Source organism: Rhea americana, unplaced genomic scaffold (assembly GCF_003343005.1).
Source record: "Rhea americana isolate MKP2758 unplaced genomic scaffold, rheAme1 scaffold_187, whole genome shotgun sequence".
Taxonomy (NCBI): domain Eukaryota; kingdom Metazoa; phylum Chordata; class Aves; order Rheiformes; family Rheidae; genus Rhea; species Rhea americana.
In genome coordinates this window covers 1,725,161-1,746,347 of record NW_028186005.1, presented here as the reverse complement: position 1 = coordinate 1,746,347, position 21,187 = coordinate 1,725,161, and the positions used below count along the sequence as shown (strand labels likewise).

The following is a 21,187-nucleotide window of genomic DNA, read 5'->3' as shown; positions in this document are numbered from 1 at the left end:
TCAAGGCAGATCATAATCTCCTATGAACCAAATCCTTCAATGTAAGAGAGAGGCCATAATACTTTTCCAAGTTAAACTGTTTGCAACCACATTGCCAGTTTTRGGATAGAATCCCATCATGCCAAAACAATAATGGAGGAATCCCAAGTCTGATCTACCATAAGAATGAAACATGAAGGAAAAATGTGAAGTAGAAAAATTTTAGAGAAATTCTGTCACAAGGATATGTGTGAATCAGCCGTCAAAATGTATTTTATTTTAAAGTGAAAGAAGGGAAAGTTGTCTATCATTTACTTGTCAATTATTTACTTGAGGTTATTTCCAAGTTTTAAATGCTCATTGAATACAACCCATTGCACACTTAAAGGGATCTTCACATTAAAATTTATTGTTATAGCATATTTGTTATTTTAAAAAGCAAATAAAATGGCATAGAAAAATTATAATTAAGCTGTACTCATGTGTTGCCTACAGAGATGGTTATGAATTTAATACTGAACCGCCCACTCTCAAGAGAAAAACAGTGCAATTTCTTATGTTGTTATCCCAGGCAAAATTACTCAATTGTATGTCTGGCAAACRCATGTCTACAGAATGACATACTTTAACATGTTAGAAGGCCCCTAGGACATAGCTTTTGAAGATTACCCAACACTTATCTTAAGACTGCATCTCTGAGATAGCAACAGTCATATGAAATGTGATTTGGCAAGAGCTGTAGCTTCTATTTGAGAGCCTCAGGGATCCTGGCAACTGGTGTTACAGACCAGAAAAAAAGTTTATCAAAAAGAGCTAAGGGAAGTGTAGCGACTACCTGCTGCTAAGCTGCTGAGAGGGAGGGAAAAGAGCGAATCATTTTTACCTACAAGTGCCCTAGAATCTTATAGTTAAAGCAAATATTACAGGTTTGGGTCACCTTTAAAAAGTAACTAACTGACAATATCCATTAAGTACATTCCTGCCAGCAAAGCATTTACTTCAACAGAAATAATTATTGCTTTCTTCAAAGAGACTCCCTTTTGATGGAGCATCACTATTCATTGGAAATGCACTATCACAATGCATTCAAAATACCTTTCAAAGGACAGACCGGGGAACCATAAACAATATTCTTTATATCCAATGTGCAACTCAARCATTGTCTTCTTCCAACCAAATTCAACATTTGGATTCTTCATAAAAGCCTACTACCCTAAGCAAAGAAGTTACTCAATAGCCTTTTATTTGTAAATTTACTTACAAAAAATATATATATTGGTTAATAACACTTCAATGTTGCCATCAACTAGTGTAAACTGATGAACTCTTAGATGACAGCTGAACTTTCATCGTTAGTCTTTCCCGTCTGCAATATGCTCATCTATAACTATTCATATACATTCATTAAGCATTTGTCTTATTGATCTATTACTATTGACTAGTAATGTCTAGTATGATAAAGCCAAGCAAATGCTGATCTCTAGAATGTCAAAGAAAGTATTGCCATTAGAAAGAGAGTGCAAAGAATGCYAGATTGTTGTGAGAGTTCATCTGTAATATGGTGTAGAATTCTGGTCATATACTTTCAAGCAAAAAAAAAAATCCTTCTCAGATAAAGCACTCCCTAATTCTGTGGTTAAGACAGCAAGAGAGAAAAGCATRAATTACCTTTTCAATACTAAAAAGACAGCAACCACATGCTCTTAGAGTATCTTAAATAAAAAGTGTGAGAGAAAAAGGGAGCAGAGAAAGAAAAGATTAAACTAAAAGACAGTGTTAGTATTTCAAGAAAATTTATTTAAATTATGTTGAAAGTTAGGCAAGGCCTGGAAATAGCCTTTTCTTTAGAAAACACAGAAAAGAAAGGAATTAGTTTTAAATAATGTATACCATCAATTTAGGAAAGATATGAAATGACATCAGAACTAGCAAAGTAATGCCCTTGAAATGCAGTAGGTCCACTCAAATCCTTCMTCTCCCAGAAATTTCACATCTGGTGTTATTAGCATCTCCAAGATTCCACATCATGAAGATTTCCCATGGTAAGAAGTGGTGAAAACAGCCTWAACACTACATTCCCATATGCACAAAACTCTGGATGCCAGTTTCTCAGAGAAGGAAAAAAAATAAAATAAAATAAATAAATAATAAAAAAAACATGTTTTGTCTCAGCCATCTGATATGGGCACTGAGAAGTTTAATTCATTCATGATGTTCTTTAAAACATACCCAGAAACAGAAAACAGTGTAGCTTTCAAAAGACTAARTCCTAAAAGACTGGAGCAGTAAACTCCTCCGTAAGAATGGGAAACATGTCCATACACACACTTACACCCTAAACATTCTGCTTTAACAGAAATCTGATACATATAAGTCTTGGTGATATCTTCCACAAAGTATCTAGCAGAGACATTTATATAGAAAAACACATTAGGCATTAAGTTTTTATGAGGATTATCAGTGGATTCCATATTGATGGAGATAAAAACAGCTGTGGGCAAACTTTTTATTTGTAAAGAAAAGCTAATTCCCTCTTCAAGGATTTAAAAGCAGGAAAACAACTGCAAACTACCTACTATACTCTAGATCAAAAATCCAATTTTGTATAACCAGAGTTTAACCTGTTTTTGTTTTTAAAGCAAGGAGAACCTAATGACAAGACTGTATCAAAATCCTATTCAACATCTACTTTGCAATAGATGTATTTCCCTCTACTACTATCTTAATATATAAGGAAGAATATGTGAAATTCAACCCCACTCTACTATTAACAATAGAATAATACAGTCTATTTAGCATTTGAATTATACATGGATTTACCTTTCAAGCAAGCAAGAAATACGACAGTATTACAATAAAACTACAACTCTGAAGAGAAAGGTTAAGCAGACATTCATAAAGACAAACCTGTTCTGTAATTGCTTCTTAATAAGCTTTACTGTCATCACAAACATGAATTTTCTAGAAACAGGTAACATTGTCCTTGCAGTCCACTAAAATTGTCTAACATCTAGCTTAAAGATCTTCAAAGAGAAATATTGCAGCTGTAAACTTCACATCAATTTTTTTTTTTAAACTGAAGGTGGTGTTCTACAGCCATATAAACTAATTCAGGACCAATTTGTCTCAGTCTCACCTCATTTCCTCTCATCACCATTTTCTGGGCAAAATAAAACGGTGCAAATGCAATTGTCACAGGAGCTAGTGCAGGAGGCTGATCAGAAGAAAATGAACCACGGGTKGGGGGGGGGGGGAGAAGAGGAGTAGAAGTAACCGGGTCCCTTACCTGGCTCACTAACTGATAATCCCTGCCTAAGGGAGGTCAAGGGAACATAGGGCTAAGGATGATCACAATTGCTCTGACTTATGGAACCATATGCGGAGATATGATACATTCAGAGTACTATAACTAAGGTTTCCACACCGGAAAGTAGTACTAGAAATGCTGATAATAGGTTCTAGAGTAGTTTGAAGTTAAAGAGCTAAAAAAAAACCTAGCTGCTCAAAAAGTTTTATGTATTCTCCTATAAATGATTTTACTGTTTTTAAGAAAGAGGAAGTGAGTGACTGAGAATTTAGAACTGTAATTCTACACTATGCACATTAAAGAAAGAATTGGGACCAGACAGAATGCATCTAAAGGTCAGATGATGTTATTGCAAGGTTGCTATCATCTCTGAAAAGATGTGTAGGTAAGAGAATGACTATAAACTCAAAAAAGCAAAGATGAACTGAGAAACAACATGCCTGTCAGTTTCACTTTGGTCACTGGGAAATTCGTGGAGCAAGTCCTCCTTCTTAAAGACTCAGGCACATGAAGGATATACCAGGAATAACCATCCTAGATTTACCAAGGGTTTAAAATAAATAAATAAATAAATAAATAAATAAATAAATAAGGCCTGACCAACACAATAGTTTTCTACAATAAAATTACTAGATCTGTGGATGAGCGAAAATAGATTTGTTTATGTTGATTTTCACAAGGCTTTCAAAAAGGTCACCTACAGCACTCTTGCATGGGTTGGTACAATCCAGATGGGTGGGCCATTTGATGGATGAAAAATTAGTTGGATCACTGGGCTCAAAAGTTGAAGTTCAGTGGTTAACAGCATATACTCTATTTGGAGGTTACTTACAAGCAAAATTTTTCAGAGATCTATACTGGGACCTACCTTTCATGTCTAATATCTTTCCTTATTAGTGATCTAGAGGATGAGGAACAACACAGCCTCATCAGTTTTGCAGATGACAACAAATTTGGCGTGAAATGGTTGGTATATTTTAAGACAGGACCAATACTCGGAGATGGAGGAATGCACTGGCAGAAGTCTCAAATTCAGCRAGTCCTCTACTTAGGAGAGAGCAGTCCTTTCCCCTGGTACTGGCTGCAGAATAAGTGACAGTAGCAGCTCTGCAGAAAAAAAAAAAAAGGACCTGAAGGTCCTGGTGAAGACCAAAGTACACATGAATGAGCAGTGCAGTCTAGCAACAACAAAGGCTAACCTACTGTGCTGTATCAGCAAAAGTGTAGCCATGGGACTGAAAGAAGTTATTTCCTTTACTCAGCACTAGATCACACCTGGAATACTACATACAGTTTTGGACCCATCAGTACAAGAAAGATGTTAAACTTGAGTGAGTCTTGCAAAGGGCCACAGAGACAGCAGAGGGCTGAAGCATAGGACCTATGAGGAGAGGCTGAAGATTTGTCTACACTAAAGGAAACTTACAGAATATCTAATAACCTCCTCAGAGATGCTGGAAGGCTACTATCAAGAAAACAGTCACACTCCCTTCTGAGATGCAGGAGGAAAACAAACATTTGTCCTAAACTGGAACAGCAGAGATTCAACTTGAAACAAGTTGAAGCAGTGGGGCATAGGCAAATCACCACAGGGACAGTCAAGTATTGTAATAAGTTACCCAGCSAGGTTGYAGAATCTCTGTCCTTGGAGGTTTTGAAGACCCAARTGGACAAATCCCTAAGCAACCTGGTATTCAACACTGATCATGCTTTGAGCAAAACATTGCACTAGGCAGCCTCCTGAGGTCCCTTCTAACCTGAATTATTCTATGACTATATAATTCATTTTGTAGTACAACATCTTCACTTCTACAGAATTTAGTTACTTGCTAAACTTCAGCTTTTCAGTTTAGAGTTGAACAAAGGAACGAACATAACTGCTGATTAAGTTGATCAAATTTACAATTTACAAAAATTGTTTGTAAAATGACACCAAAAATGAAAACCATAGTAGACTGAAAGGTTCCAGACACTTATTACTCCTTCCTGTTGCTAGAATCTCCCATTTACTTTGCTGCTTCCATGTGTCTACCTGTAAAGGCTTTGAATCTATAATGTTCATCTTGATACAATTTTCTCCTTCTCCCAAGTATTCAAACTGTGTTTGGTCCTGACTGGATATTCAACCATACGCTATTTCTTCTGGATTTTCTCAGCACACCTAGATTAGTCCAAAACACTAACATTCTAGGTCTTTACAAAATAAGTTCTATAGTGCAAAAACACAATCATTAATAAAGGAGGAAAAAAAAAAAGAAAAAAAGATTTGGTTTTGTAGAAGGAGAAATTGGGAAACCAGCAATTGCTGTCAAAGACTCTTCTTTTCACTAAAACAGTAATTTGAAAGCTAAATGTGGCAGAAACTTATTTAAACATGAGTTACAAAATAAAGAGAGGATGAGCACACACTGATATCTCATATTCAAAAATTATGCTTACAGTATTCTTGAACTAAGTATATTTGGTTCACATTCAATATAATAAAGAAATAACACAGGTAAAAGTCATAAAAACAGCTCAAAATAAGGAAACACATAAATTCACACCAGGGTTAGCTTTAAGGAGAATAACCAACATCAGTTCCAGTAACAGGTTTCTAACTTCTACACTAACACTAGACATATCAATACAGATTTTCCTGTCTTCCAAGTCTTAGTTAAAAGAAAATACCAATGAATACAACAGAAAACAATTCACTTCGAAGGTACTTTACAATACTTTTCTTATTTGTAAGAGCGCAAGAACTTTAAAGCATTGTCAATACCATCCTGAACCCTTTGTCAAAGGAATGTGCCTCAGAGATCAAAACATCACAGTTAAACATTAATTCACATTTTCCTTAGAAACATTTGCTGAAGTCTTACTCCGTCAACTTTTTGAAAACAACTTTTGGAATCCAAATTGATTGATGTGTGCTTACAACAGTTCCACCTCCAAAAACTAGAACTGTAATACTACATATACCTGCATTCTAATAAAAAATGAAATAGCTAATAAAATACTCAATTGTATCCAGAACTATCAATAGCATTTCGGAGACAGGACTTCACATTAGAAAATGTTCCTGAAGACAGCATACCTTATTGATACCAGACAACACAAACGGCGGGGGGGAGGGGGAAGAGAAAGAGAAAGAGAGAGAGAACGCGCACACAAAGATTTAAAAGATGTCAAAAACAAACTTTATGCTGTTAAATGTTAGTATTAGACAAGAACAGAGAAGTAAACATAAGCATAGCCTGCTAATTAGAAGATTTAAATAGWAAAAATAATAATACTTATGGAAATCACCAGAACAGAAATCTAATTAGCTCTAGGATGGTACTTGATCTAATTTTAAAGGACATGACATATTTGCTAGCACAGTGAATGATGAAGGGGATCCATTTGGTGTGTTTGGCTATGTAAGGAACCACAAATACACAGTTTCAGTCTCCCAGACCCGAAGCTTAATTAGACTAGTTAGTGATCTCTCAAAAGATATCATTTAATAACCATTACATATTCAGCTATAGTTTTAAGATTTCAAAAGCTGCACATCACACAACATGAAATTATGCTAATTCCCTACCTTCATGAAAGTAGTTAGGGAAATCTATATTGCAGCAGAATATTTACGAACAGGCAGAAGGAATTCTGTTTTCTTAACARAGCAAATCAGAAGTGGTGAAATTTAACAGCAGATCAGAAGCGTTAGTCACCAAGTAAGTATCGCTAAAAAAACTAGAAACCATGGGTTTAAAAACAGTATTATCACAAGTTTAGCAGKATATTTTCTTTTCTGCTGGAAACAACTTTGAGTGTTTTCTTGCCTGTTCAAACATCAAGAGACAGGAAGAACATTCTCTGCAGCATCAAGGAGAAACTATTTTTAGTCCTTTAGCACCATTTAGCGGCTATTCATTTGTAATGCAGTCTTACATATAGAAACTAGTGAACTGCATCTTCTGCTCCAAGGAAAATCAGGAAAGGCAAGAACGTGCTAAACGAGCATTCTCACCTTCAAATAGCAGTTTTTTAATACTGCAGGATTTAGTCATTCATTTGAAAACATTCAAACTTCTGAAGTGGTAAAGACCAATGAGAAAAACATGCACAATAGTATTAGGAGAAAATAAGAAAAAAAGACAGTAAACATTGAAGTTGTAGAGGATGTCACCACATACCTTTCATATTGGCAGGCCTACACCAATTCTAAGTAACAAGTACTTTCAAAAAATTACACAAGACTACCATGTGTAATTCTAAAATCGAATGACATCTAGAAGAGTATTAAAAACGTTCCTTTAAAATACTTGAGACAGACTAGACAGATATGATTTTCCAACTGCAAGCCTATAGCCAAGACCAAGAAGGTTCTCATTAAACTTCCAACTCAACACGATGATTTCACCAAACTAAAGCAAGCAGAGATTAGAAGTATTCTACTGAATATCAACAATTTATCACAACAGGCAAGCAGAACTTCTCTCAAAAAGAAATGCCACTCCTGTAGGGATAGAAACGTGTACAATTTAATCTCTCTGCAAATCAGAACTTCAGTCAGGCCTACTGTTCCAGCTTTAGCCAAAATCACTTTAAAGTCATTAGCATCTCCTTCAACCCTCACTCCCACATCGATTCTCTTCAATCTCCTCACTAAGGGATAACTAGAAGGGAAGTTACTTTTAAAACAAACTTGTATTATTTTGTGAAGTAGTTATATTATTTTGCCTTTTTGAACAGATCTATTACATACTGACAGAATTGTGTTGGATGCAATTACACAGTCAATTCAACCACCAAGCCTCTGGAGGTAGCAAATATCTAATCCACTACAGATTCACTTGCAACAGCAATCTCTATCCTGCCATGATAKCATCCAGAAAGAGCAGAAAGCTGGATTCATCCATTTTACCTTAACTCTCAATTTTAAACTTTTATTCCAGCAAYAGAACTATCATCAAAATGTATTGTAAAAGGAATCTATTTTTGAAGAGCAGACAAACAAGGCATTTTAAAGAGCTRTATTAAGAACCAAAGAACCTCACTATCATGAGATAACATCAGACATAGATGCAGCTTTTCGAGATTAGCAATTTAGTAACTCATGCCTCTGGCCTTTCAGCAAGGCTACACAGAAAAATAAAAAAATAGCTTTCTAAGAAACAAAGAACAACAGTTTAAGTCTTGAAAAAAAAACGAAAAAAAATCACTAGCAGAACAAAGTATTGTCCATTGCTAGTGGATCCTCCCAGAGAGGGGGAACAGACAGAAATGAAGGGTAGGTGTTATAACAGCAGTGTTTTGCCTCATATCTACAGTAAAGCGCCCTGGCATGGGGAAATATTTTCCAAGGCATAACTAGATCGTAAGACTTCCCAATAAACAATCAAGACAAACTTCTAGAAGATTGTCAAGCTGTTTTTAAAACTGCTCAGTCCCCCCACCCCTGGTTACATTACCATCGCATGTATCTCTCAGCATCCTATTTCACGTTCCACCTTTCAGTTGTCAACGCACGATGGCGATTTCAAAAACAGCCGTTGGAACTGCGTAGACCACTCATGGTACTAGAAAGCTCTGCTCCACTTTTAAGAGAAAGTGGTTTGGCTTTGCTTCCCTCCTTTAGAAGGGCCGCAGACAAGAACACGCAGAATAGCCTCTCCAAGCCCTGAACGCACATAGGTGGGACTTCCCCCTCTCTTCTTTCCCAAAGACTCTTCCAAAGGCGGACAGCTAGGAAAAAACGCAGACGTTCCTCTCACACACACCCGGCACTATCACGGCAGGCTGGAGACAGATGTCTTTCCCCTYCTCTTCCCTGCACACCCTTGCCATGGGCCGCCACTGGGGGAAGGGAAGGAGGCAAGAAGGGTGAGTCACCCTCCCACCGAGGTCCACTGGCAGAAGCCGTGCCTCAGACTGGAGCGACAGATCCCGAGGCCCGGCAGGGTCCCAACTGGGCCTCACCAGCCCAACCTGGAGCACCCGTGAGGATAAGAGGATAAATTCTGCCCCAGCCCCAACGGCGACCTTCTCAGCCGTAAGGATCTCACGCGGCCGCACTCACCGGGCCCCGCTGGGTACTGACAGTGGTCGCCATAGCGCCTCCCTCGGGCCGAGACCCTTCCTTCCGCCCCGCCAGGCCGCCGCCGCTACCGTTACTGCTCCRGCCGCCACCGCTAACCGTCACTCAGCGCGAGGTTCCCGAGTCAGCTGATCCCGGCCCTACCCCGCCCCCTCCCTCCCTCGGCGCCGCGCGTGCTTCCAGCACTGCGCTGCCCCCGCCCCTTCTGGTGGTTTCCAAAGCCACGGAGCACGCAGCGCCACGCGCATGCGCCAAAGAGCCAACGGGCCGGGAGAAGGGAGGGGAAACCGGCCGCCCCCCTTTTTGCGCATGCGCCCACCACCCGACCGGTAGGAGAGCGGTGCTTTCCCGCGCATGCGCCCCGCTGCCCTGCGTCCTCCGCAGGGGGCGCAGCGCGGCGCGGGGGTGGCGCGGCCGCGGGGTGGCGCTGCGGCCGCGGCGGCGAGCGGTGGGCGCCGGCGCCCTAAGGGACAGCGGGGGGGGGGCGGGGGCGCGTTTCCCTCGCTCTTTGCCGTGGGGCCGCCCCCCTCSGAGCCGTGGCGGTGCCCCCGCCGGGTTCCCCCGTGGGAAGGGTCTCGGGGGCGCCGCGGGGGCTCCGGCCGCGGGGGGTGCCCGCGCGTTGGCCTGAGGCGGCGGCTGAGGGCGGCTCTGGCAGGCCCCGAGGGGGCGCAGGCCGAGCCGCCGCCGCCGGGCGCTGCCGCTCTCCGTCCCTCTCTGCAGCTCTGCGAGCCGGGACGCGCAGAGGCGCGGCTGTGCGCGGGCGGAGGCGGGCGGCCGGGGGAGCGGCGCTGTGTCTCGCCCGGCGCCGCGGTCTGGGTGGCTGGGCGCGTTTCAGCGGTTTTCCCGAAGGTTAGCGCTTGACTTCCTTCGGCTTCCTGCGTGCRTGCAGCCCTTTCCAGAACAGAAACGGTTTAATATTCATCTGAGCGCTGYTTTGGGAGAGAAAATCTGATCATTTCAAAGCCTGTTTAAATCACTGTTTCCTGTCGTTAGGATCTGCTGCATTAATTTAGCCATTAATTAAAATTCTAGTGCAGATTTCAGGAGCTGGAAATAGAACAGTGCAATTAGGAACGCTCCAAATATAGCACAGATTTCTTTTTCTTTTCCTTTTTTTTCTAAATCCCGTAACTTTTGCATGTAGCAGGAAGGGCCTCCTCATCTTTCTGCTTGTGTCTTGATACTCAGAAAAATGAGTACCACAGAATATAATTGATTAGGAGCCATTGAACAAATACTGATGACACCAGCTGCAAGTTAGCCAGCCAGCAGAAGGGAAAAGCTGTAACAGTCCTTGCATTTGCCAACAACCGTTTATTTGTTGGGCCTAGAATTGAAGTCAACCTACAGAACTGTGGATGAAGCAGAGAAACCTTCCCTTGTTCCTGCCACCAGAAGAGAAGCCAAACCAAAAAATATATGATTGTAGTTTTTAAAAAAGAAGGGTGAATCCACCCCCTTTTATCAGTTTAAGAAGAGATTGACTACTACAACCTTAGGCCATGGGCCACTCAAACTCTAGTGAGCTGTTACTCATATTCAGAGTCTGCTGGTGTAGACATTTTTGCAGGGGAGAAAGGCTTATTTTTTTGGAGGAAGTTAAAGGAATCTGATCTTTTCATTGCCTTTTTTCTTGTATAGGTCTTGCAGCAGAGATAGTGTAGTACAAGAAGAGGCAATGCAAAGTTAAGCTGAGTGATGATAGTTTAAGAACATTTCACATCTTAAAATGTCAGATGTGCAGCCTGTTGCTACAAGGCTTATTGATGCAGTTGCATCAGTTTATAACAAACACTGTTGGTATAGCCTCTTTTGGTAGATMTAAAGAAATGAAATAAACGTTGCTTCTCTAAATTCTTTGCACTGTATAACTATATACACGCAAGAAAGTTTCAATGGTTAAATGACAGAAGTATTTTGAGCCAGCATAGTTAAAACGGTACAAAAACCTCATATAGAGGAGGGAAGAAAATGGGTGCTTATCTTCATAATTACAATCTTCTGTCATGAAAGCAGGTTGAAGGGAAGAGAATGTTAACAAACCTTATAGCTATTCATACGTCTAACCTACACAAGCTAGGAAATAACAGCTTATTGTAACTGTTCCTGGCTTACTTACTTACTTACCTATGTATCTTTCTAACTAAGGAGACCTCAGAAAGTCTCGAGAATTTCAGAGATTAGACATGAGATAATGTTATTCTCTCTATAAAATTTATTTCATCAGAAGAAAAAGTACTGGTATTAATTCAGAGGCTCTTGAGATTTGTATTCCTCACACATAGAGATTTGCAGTGATTAGAGTGAATATTGTGCATTCCTAATTACCACCATTTCCTAAGTGCATCTTTTATTTCCTTTTTTTATTATTATTATTCCCAGGAAATGAATTTTTCCACATCGAGTCTACTCACTTAATTTTAAGCACCTTTTTAATCTGTGTAGCAAAGGATCTGTTGCTAAACTCATTCTTCCTAGGTTAAGTTATTTTCTGAACGGATCCTGAGAATTGTACAAAAACACCAGCTTTGCCATCTGCTGGACATCCACAAGAACAGCAAGTAGCCTTCAATCAGGAGAGACAGATGTTCTTGTTTCCCCAAGCGCAGTATCACCACAAATAGGAAGCACTGGTGCAAAAACATTAGGCAAGGATTCTGATGTGAATCTCATAATTAAAGTGGGAATGTAAGCCAAGGGAAAGGTGAGAGAACAGAAGTCATAAAACCTTGTTACTCAGAACATATGGGCATCATTAAAAAAAGGTTGAAAGGTAATTAAAGAAGATATAATGACAATAAATTACATTTATCTTGTAATAAAAATGGAAAGATCAGTTTCTTCCATATTTTTCGTTGATTCCCAGTCTTTTTTCCATCATTCCCAGTTCATCTGTCCATAGTCCCCCCTTCCCGAATAACTTTTTTTCCCTTTGTCTTGTATTCTTTCGTATATGCTTTTATCCCTTTTACTCCTCCTGTCAATCCTCTCTTTTGCTTTGGTCCTCTGTTTAGATTCCTACATTTTTCTGTTTAAATATGCTTCCTATAGATTTGCCATAACTCCCTTACTGAGGTTCCACTTCCAGTTTTCTGTTCCTGTCCTTCATAACTTTATCTCCTTGTTCCTAGCCAGGCTGGCTGGCTGAACAAGAGGCAGCTCATGTTTCTGAGCTCTACGTATGCTGCTTTGCCAATATCAGGACAAGTGCCACGGATATCTTAATACCTTCACTGAAACTTTTACCTGGTGAGGTCATTAATGTGGTTTATTCTCTCTAATCAGTAGGCTATTTTTATGAAATTTATAGGAGCTTAATATATCTGAAACCACTAAATAAAAATTAATTGAAATTGGACATAAGGTTCAAAAGTTCCTGGGGGACATGCAGAGACAAAMAAATACGTGCTCACATTGAGTGATTGCTTGAAAATTAGCAAGCAGGCCTTCTTTCCTGGGGTGGCTCCAGAATCTAGAAATGATGATACCTTGTATGCTTTTCTTCGTAAAAACAGAAACTGATGTCTCTTGAGGAGGACAGGCAAATGCACATGGCGCTTTCCTCCACTGAGGAACAGAGCAGAATTCTTGACAAACCCGTTTTGTACTTGTTCACAAAACTAGAACAGATACCCCAAAGGTTGAGGAGAGTCAGATGCTATGGAGCAGGCAGGGAACAGGAGGCTTAACAGCACAGTGTCTTAACTTTTTGACATGTTCATTTAGCACTCAGCATTGGTATTTAGCTCCAAAATTGAAATCTATCAGTTCCACAAAAATATAATTAGTATGGAGATAGCTATGTATTTATACCTCTTCAGCAGTGCCCTTTTAGGAAAGTCAAGTGTATGAATTTACTTATTTAAGATGTATGGCAGAATCCTTCAGTTAGTAAGTTAAGTTCAAACTATTAGTCAATCTCTTTTCCAGGTAACCATCACAAGCAGTGGTTAAGCATGGTTAAGCTTTCTTAGCTGAGCTAAAGCTGGTGCATAAAAGCAGARTAACAAGTCATAGTGGTGCCATTTAGTTCACAGACATTAATTTAGGCACTGCATAGCTTGAAGATGGATCTCACAGCAGACTAGCAAAACAAGTTTTAGGGTAAATTTTTTAGGTTTCACAAAAATATTGCAAGGTGGATATGTATCACTTACATCACTGGTTGGGACTCAGGCAAGACAGTGTCCCCTGAGGGCTTCAGATGCAGCAAAAAGGGTATGATTCTGCTGCATGGGAAAAAGACACATCTTTTGCAAATTGCAGARCCCAATTCTACCACTGTTTCCTGCAGTCACTCAAAGGAGGTAAGCAGACGACAAGGGCATRGGTGAATAAGGCCCAAGGTATATACTGCTTTGTGGATCCAGCCCATTCCAGAGTGGAAGTGAAAGAAAAGGAAAGGAATGTTGCAGGCTTCAAGCTACATGGAGTCCTGGTGTGCCACGCTCAGCTACTCGAGACGTATTTGGCTTTACATAGGTGCTGGACACAGCACTGAATATACAGCAGAGTGCAATGTTAATCCTTTGTTCATGGTACCAGCTCAAGCTTCGTGATGCACAACAGAGCTGAAACAATAACATGGAAATCCCAGATGGCATTCAGGCTGGCTGTAACGAACAATGATTTCCACTTCAATAGCATGCAAGGAACTCACAGTGCATTGCAAACTTTAATTAATCCTCACAGTCCAATTGGGATGCAGAAGGATTACATCCCTCATCATGGAAAGAAAGAGCTCCAGCATTACACGTGGCAACTATGTAATATACACACCACCACACCCAGGAATTTTAGCCAGGATGCATACTGTGCTGAAACTACAGGGAAATTTAAGTGGATAGAGTGAAGAGAGAAGGAATTAAAAGCGAACTGAAGCTCAAAATCAACAGTGCATCCCCCCGACATCAGGCCATGAAATAGAGATGTTAGAATAAACAGCAGACAACTTACCACCGTTACAACCACTGCATAATTCCATACCACGGGGTCATAGTTACTGATTGAACTAGATCATTATTGGCAAAAATGTTGTTCAAGCAATTGTGGAGGATTCTAGCAGAAAAGCTGAAGCTGCTGCCGAGCAGCTAATAAGTGGCTGTTTTTCAGTCATGTTGCACTCAAAATAGCTTTCCAACAGGGAAAAGCAAATTCTATTGGCTTCAACACCTGGTTGAGCAACTTAATAGGGACAAAATTGAAAGTCAGAGCTGAATCATTATTTATTTTGTAAGTACATCTTCATCATGCAGTCCACTCTAAGATAGGAGTTATTTCATTTCAAATCAAGCTCATGCCAGGTTTTTCTGTAGCCTCATTCAGTGAAGAGGTGAGGAGAAGGTTCTTTGAAAATGATTTCAGATGTCAGCTGCTTCAGATGAGCAGAGCAATCTGCAATCATCAGGAAGAATTTTTTTCCCTTTCCTCCAGTTCCCCTTTACCTTTCCTGAACTGTATTTCTTAAGTGTATTTATAATGCACCAGGAAAATGGTAGCAGTGCAAAGACTATATTTAGCGCTATTTAGATAACACGACAATTCCCAGAGAGTGTATCAAAAATGACGAGAAAACAGTTATGAGAGCAAAATGAAGAGGGCTCTGTCTTGTCCACAACAAAGAAAACAGCTTATTCCTCTCCTCATTGAAGTTACCTTTTATGTATTTGAAAACTGCTATTATTTTACCTCTCAGTTTACTTTTCTTTGAAGTTCAGGTGCTCAGATGAAGTTCAGTCTAAACTTAAATAACTCAATTCCTTCAGCCTTTCCTTATGAGTCAATTTTTAAGAAGCCTGATAATTACTGTTGTCTTCCTCTGGCTTTCTTTTTTCTTCCCAGTGGGACCATACCTCTCTTGAAGTGCCCCAGATTGGACACAGTGTTCCAGCTGGAGCGTATGCAGCTCCAAGGAGAGCTGACACATTACTTCATGTTTTGTAGGTGATAACACTGGCTGTAAATTACATTTTTTTTTACCAGCACTGTAATACTGTTTACTCCTGTTCAGCCTATAATCTATGTTAACATCCAAAATGTTTTCTGCCTTGCTATCCTTCATCCTCTTATGATTTTGCAATTCGTTATTCCTGCCTAAATGTAGTGACTTATGTTTGTTTGTATTGAATTGCATCCTCTTGACTTCTGGAGTTGTTCTACAATGTATACATGTTATGTTTGATTGGCAAAAATACCTACCCACAGTAATTATAAATAAATCAACATGTTCATTTATTTAAAGGAAGCTACTGTCTTCTCTAGGGAGAAATTTGGCAAATGAAGTCTTCACATCTTTTTTTATTAAATTGGATTATCTTTTATCTAGATTATCTCTCAAATAGAAGAATTCCTTGCCGCCTCATTTTAAAAGAGACAGAATTTTGACAAGTTTTGTTACACCTAAGTATGGTTGTTATTAAAGGTTTGAAAGTAAAGATTAAGAATTCTTAGATTCTGGCATTCTAGTCTCACAGAAAAAGGACATACAGCCTTTTTGGTTGTGATATTCATATTTCTACCTAAACTTATGCCGTATTTGTGAGTAAATGTTATTGTAGGCATCCTGTTTATGTACCATTCCCCATTTATTTGTTTCTTTTTTTGTCTTCTAAAAGGGCTTCTTAGAAAAGAAAACAAAAAGAAAACAAATATGCAGAAAAGTGAAAGAGTTGCTTTTTTTCCCCTCACCAATATATAAATTAGGACAAGGAAGGAGAAAATAATGAAACATTATTTTAGAGTAATGTGAACAAGCCCCAGATTTGCTCAGGTTTCTTCAAAATTCTTCTTATTCGATTTCTTCACAAGTTTCCCATTTGTTCTAATATTTAATTTAGCCTAGAGTTTTTAATTAAATTGCAGTTCTGATTTAGCTGATTTCCAATTAATACATACTAACTTATACAATTGGAAGTAAGGCTTATGATTGCAAAGCATTTCAAGGCATGCTCTGTATTCACACATACAGTAGAGTCTACAGCCAAGATAGTCATACACTAGTTGCAGGAGCCTGCTTTGCACAGGAAAAATTTCTTTTGCGTGGCTTGAGTTTTGAAGTTAAATCAAATGACCTAAGGAAGGTAGTGAGCTTTTCTACTTCTGGTTTCAGTGATGCTAAAAAATGTCTAAGTGGAAAACAAGCAAGAATCATTCTTGTTCAGTAATGACTCAGAGCCAAAAAGTCTGTCAGAATCTTCTACTTCCTCCAGGAACCAAATTTGAATAACAGGCAACACTAATGTGAACCTCTGCTCAACATACTTCCAGGTGGTTCAGGTAAAGGCTTCTGAATGGTACAGTTTCCCATGCTCATTGTAATGSCAAGAAATACTTTCTCTCCCCCTTCCCATCCCAGACAAGCCAACATGTTCTTCTACTTTCTTAAATTCATTATAGGAATCTTTGTTTATATGCAGGAAAACACTGTTTTTCTCCTTTGAAATTTAGGTAATATTTTGCTCCCTCTGCAATAATAAGATACACGTGTAAATCAGTACACTATCTTTTCCCCCTCCTCAACTCCTGATTTTTACAGAATAGGCACCAATTTTGTGTGAAAAAAAGATTGAAGGAGGAAAGAATTCCTAAGTTAAACGTCATACTTTCTCCCACTGGGCACTTCAATTATAGATATTAGTTTTYATAATTAACAGTGAATATTAAGAAGATTCTAGGATAATGGTGTATTTAAATAGTGATATTTAGCAGGTTCGTTCTCTGGTTGGCTCTCTCTTTGTGTCTTTATATTTGGTGCCTAAGTGCCTGCAAGAAAATCATTATTTTCTGTTAGATGTTTAATCACAAACCCTGCAAGGAAATTTGCTGTTTTTCAAACAGTGCAGAACTAACTTCATTACCACATTGACATGCTAGTACATTTGTCAGCTGTAAAGCTGCATCTTCTTAAAAGTCTCTAGTCTATGTTCCCTTTGAAAAAGATTATTTTCAAGTAATACAATAGATCTTCTGCAACCTGATTTTCTCTTTCCTGCTTTCCTCCAGAGCCTTTTCTGCTGAATGTGGCAGGTTATGGGGAACAAGGTAGGCTGCATGAGAATAAACTTGGTGTCTGCAGTGAAAAGATTCTTGTGTGTGCTAGCTCCGGTTTCTCTGGGGCCAGATTCTCAGCCTCCTTTGAAGTCAGCAGTGATGTACACACATGATCCTGAGTTTAGGCCTGGAAGGGACAGAGGTCTGCTTCTCTGCAGAGCTGCCATACCTCAGCATCAAGAGAAGACAATAGGAGCTGCAGGAGCACAACCACCCCTGAAAATCCAGCTCATTTTATGCTCATATAGAAGGTTTCTTCCAACAAGGTATTAGGGGACTAGAGACAATCCWGAGGAATACAGATACACGGTCCACTGTGGCTCCGGGAGTCTCAAACATTCTCAAACTGAATGGGTCAACATCTGCAGCTAAATATTTCAAGTAGTTTGTGACTCCTCTTTCTTTTCTCTGATCCTTAGGTGTCACCATATTCCCTTAGTGACATGAGGGACCTGGGGCAGCATCTCAGTGTCAATAAACACGTATAGAGTGTTTGGCACAAAATGTCTTGGTGTGATCAAGGCTTTTAGGACTTACTACAGTGTGTATATATATATGTGTGTGTGTGATATATACACACATACTGTAATCAAGGGGAAGAAWGTACAAACTGGATATTTAGAGAGTGTATTTCATTCCTTTCTATTTTCTAGGAGACTGAAGAAAGACTTATAATAATGGAAGTATGTGTGCACGCGAGCCCTCAAKAGAGCTCATGTACATCTTGAGCATGTACATCTTGAGTTGTCTGCAGGAATGCAACTGGAAGGAATGACTGCCAGAAAAAGCAATGAATCAAAGAGTAAAAATTAAATAAGCCAGGTTACTTTTCATCATCTTATGTGTGCAAAGTTTTCAGATGAAGAAAATGAATGTTTAATAGCAATGAGTTGCTGCTCTAAGTGCAGTTTCTGCTGGACTTGTAGAGAATTGTAAGGAAAGCAAATGTCTATATTAAGCGTACCTGTTTCAAGTCACTTCCTACTCTACTTCCCTTCTACTGTTTTAGCGTTGTGCAGCACTTTCTGGCATATATGGTGTCTTCAACTAAAAGGTGTTGTCACCTGACTGTAATTGCACAGATTTCCCCTGTAGGAAATCAGCCCTGCACCTATATTTACAACATAAAAACGTGTGTATTAAGAATATGACTTTGTTTTTTTTTTGTGTGATAACATTTTTTTTTCTCTAAAATAAAGGTGGGAACGACAGAACATCATAGGATTATCTGAGCCTTCTATATGTCATTCCGAAAGAACACGAAGTGTAGAAAGGACTGTGCTACATATATGACTTTTTTGACTTAGCTCTGGTTGTTTATCCCCTATTTAACTGCAAAACCTTATTTTTTATGACTTATAAATATTTTTATTGAAACAGTTTATTCGAAACAGAGAAAGATTTGTTTCCTCTCTGTGCAGAATGTACCATATATTTATGTGTTATGTGAAGTAACATTTTTATACTGAAAATACATTTGCTACAGAAGCCTACGAAGTTTTGTGTAAGCCTTCCTCAGACATAGGATGTGTAATACATATAGGACAGTAGCTGAAGCTGCTGGAGAAGATCTGCTGAAAAAATGAGGACAACAGATCTACCTATCTACCTACCTACCTATCTCTCTCTCTCTCCCATTGCAGTTATCTTTCTATGGCCTTCCCAGGACATATTCCTGGAACCCCTTCTTTGTGACCAGCCAAGGCAGTGTTCCTTTTCTACCTTTATCCCCACTGAATATTCATTTTTCTCATGGCATTCCCTGTGGCACTGGGTAGCAAAGATTAAGCAAAAACCAATCTGACTTTGCGTAACTGCAATAGTGGATGAATTGCCAGCTGGTACAGTTAAGACCTGGGCCCAAACCCCCCTTTAAAAGCAGTTCACTTCTCATTATTAGTATTATCTAGTAACAATAGTACTTTAAGGTCTGTGCTTAGTTAGAGTGGGCCCCAATCTCACCAGGTATTTTCACTGACTAAATCCTTCTTATGTGGGCATAAACTGTTCTGACAGTTATTGGTCCAGGATAAGAGATTCCTACCCAGAGCTGCCTGGCACTACTCCTTCTCTTTTGCAAGGGTATGTTTCCCCCTCAGCTCAGCTTATTTAACTACTCACATAATATTCTCTCACTCTGTTCTTTAAAATGATCCAAGTTAAAAATATCCAAACAAATAAATGCTCTCTAGCATCAAAAGAAACATTTGGAATAATACTGCCTTGTTATTTAGTTAGGGAACTGAGACATGGAGAGATTAAGTGACTTGCCAGAGGAAAAGGAGGAAAGATGCAGGACAAAATCTAGTTATTCTGAGTCACAGTTCAGCATCTTAAGCATAAATCTTCCTTGTTTCTGCTTAACCTTGTTATGACTTCACCTTACTTCTGAATGTTGCCCAATCTGTTCATGCTCTAACTTTCTTCTTCTTCTAAACTATATCTCTTCTCATTTCAAAGGGACACTTTCTTGTTACACAGATTAAGGGGTGGTTCTAGCCTTTACATCTCTGGAATTTTTCTTCACTGCCACGGCTGCAAGCTGCTGCATATATCACTAGTGAAAGTGATGCCCTGGAATTACAGCTTTACTCTAGCCACCTAAGATTTTTTTTTTCTGTATCATATTTGTTCAGTGTGCTATTTATTTGCTAGCTCCTGCCTGGCAAGCTTCATGTACCTGCTTTGTGCATAAATGTCAGGGATAATTCTGAAGGCTCAGCATGACTGCCAGTTGGCCAGCTGCCATGTTAGTCTTCAGGATTTAATTTTCCATCCACAAAATGGCATTTATTTATTTATTTATTTGTATTTAAATAGTTCTTGTGCCTATTGTCTCTAGATGCACAAACAAAAGGTTTCAGCCAAATGTAAATATGCAGGATCTGAATTAACATCCAGTAATGAAAGGTCTTTTTAATCAACCTCAACTGAACGTACAAAATCCTCCTACATTTTTAAATTCCTCCATGCTCTTCCCCAATGTCTGAAAAAAGGATATGCTCTGCAATATGACCCATAGGTGAAGAAATTTGGATGCTGGCATGCTAGCAGGGAAGTGAATTCCAGAATCAAGAACTGCACATTGCCACTTTCAGTCAGATTAGCACAAGCTGCATTATTTTGTCTCCTTTGCCTGAGGCAGTGAGTGCTCTGTTGGGTTTTTACTGGATGCAGCTATCTATTATAAAATATATTCACAGTAACAATCTAATTCAAGAAACCCTATGCTCAGAACCTAAAGTTTACTTGATTTCTAAAAAAAACACATGAACTCATGCGTTAAGGCACGGAGGGGGGGGGATTATTAAATTGACACGGTCAACTCTGCAGAGCCTTTATAGCTATTCTTAAAATGGTAATAGTCCTTCATTTTTCAAACTGAGGTATGGATACAAGGCTTGTATCACTATATCAAGTTCACTGTCATTAAACAGTAGTGGAACGCTGTCAGTGGTAAAGTAGTTATTGAAAAGTCCAATGCAAACTACTACTAACAGCAAGAGCTTTAAGATACTCCATATGTAACAGAAGAATTTTTCTTTTGTAAACGAAGGGAGTGAGTCCTCCAGAAGCTTGGCTTTAGCAAATTCATGCAGTAAGGAACTAGCCAGGGAGCTGTTCTCGTGCGCTGCTCTTAGAAGTGCAGTTTCCTCACCTAACTCTTCTAGCTGTCCTTTCATTTGCACAATGTAATTCCTCTGAACTTCCCTGAGCTTGTCAAATTCTTCTAAGGTGTCCCTTAACTGGCAGGCCCGGAGCTTTTCTTGCTCATACATCTT

General features: G+C 39.3%; 1 protein-coding gene across 3 annotated transcripts in view; it reads right to left on the bottom strand.

Annotated features, from left to right (window-relative positions):
* Nucleotides 1-9,490, bottom strand: part of TOLLIP (toll interacting protein) — a 31,974-nt gene extending 22,484 nt beyond the window's left edge. For 2 of the 3 annotated variants that reach the window (XM_085302183.1, XM_085302184.1), the window contains exon 1: nucleotides 9,339-9,490. In XM_085302183.1, coding sequence (XP_085158309.1) covers nucleotides 9,339-9,371 — 33 coding nt within the window. In that variant the 5' untranslated portion in view covers nucleotides 9,372-9,490. Of the gene's footprint in view, nucleotides 1-8,730; nucleotides 8,864-9,338 lie in introns of those variants that run through there. The other variant, XM_085302185.1, reaches the window with a different exon arrangement.
* Between the last annotated feature and the right edge of the window lie 11,697 nt (nucleotides 9,491-21,187).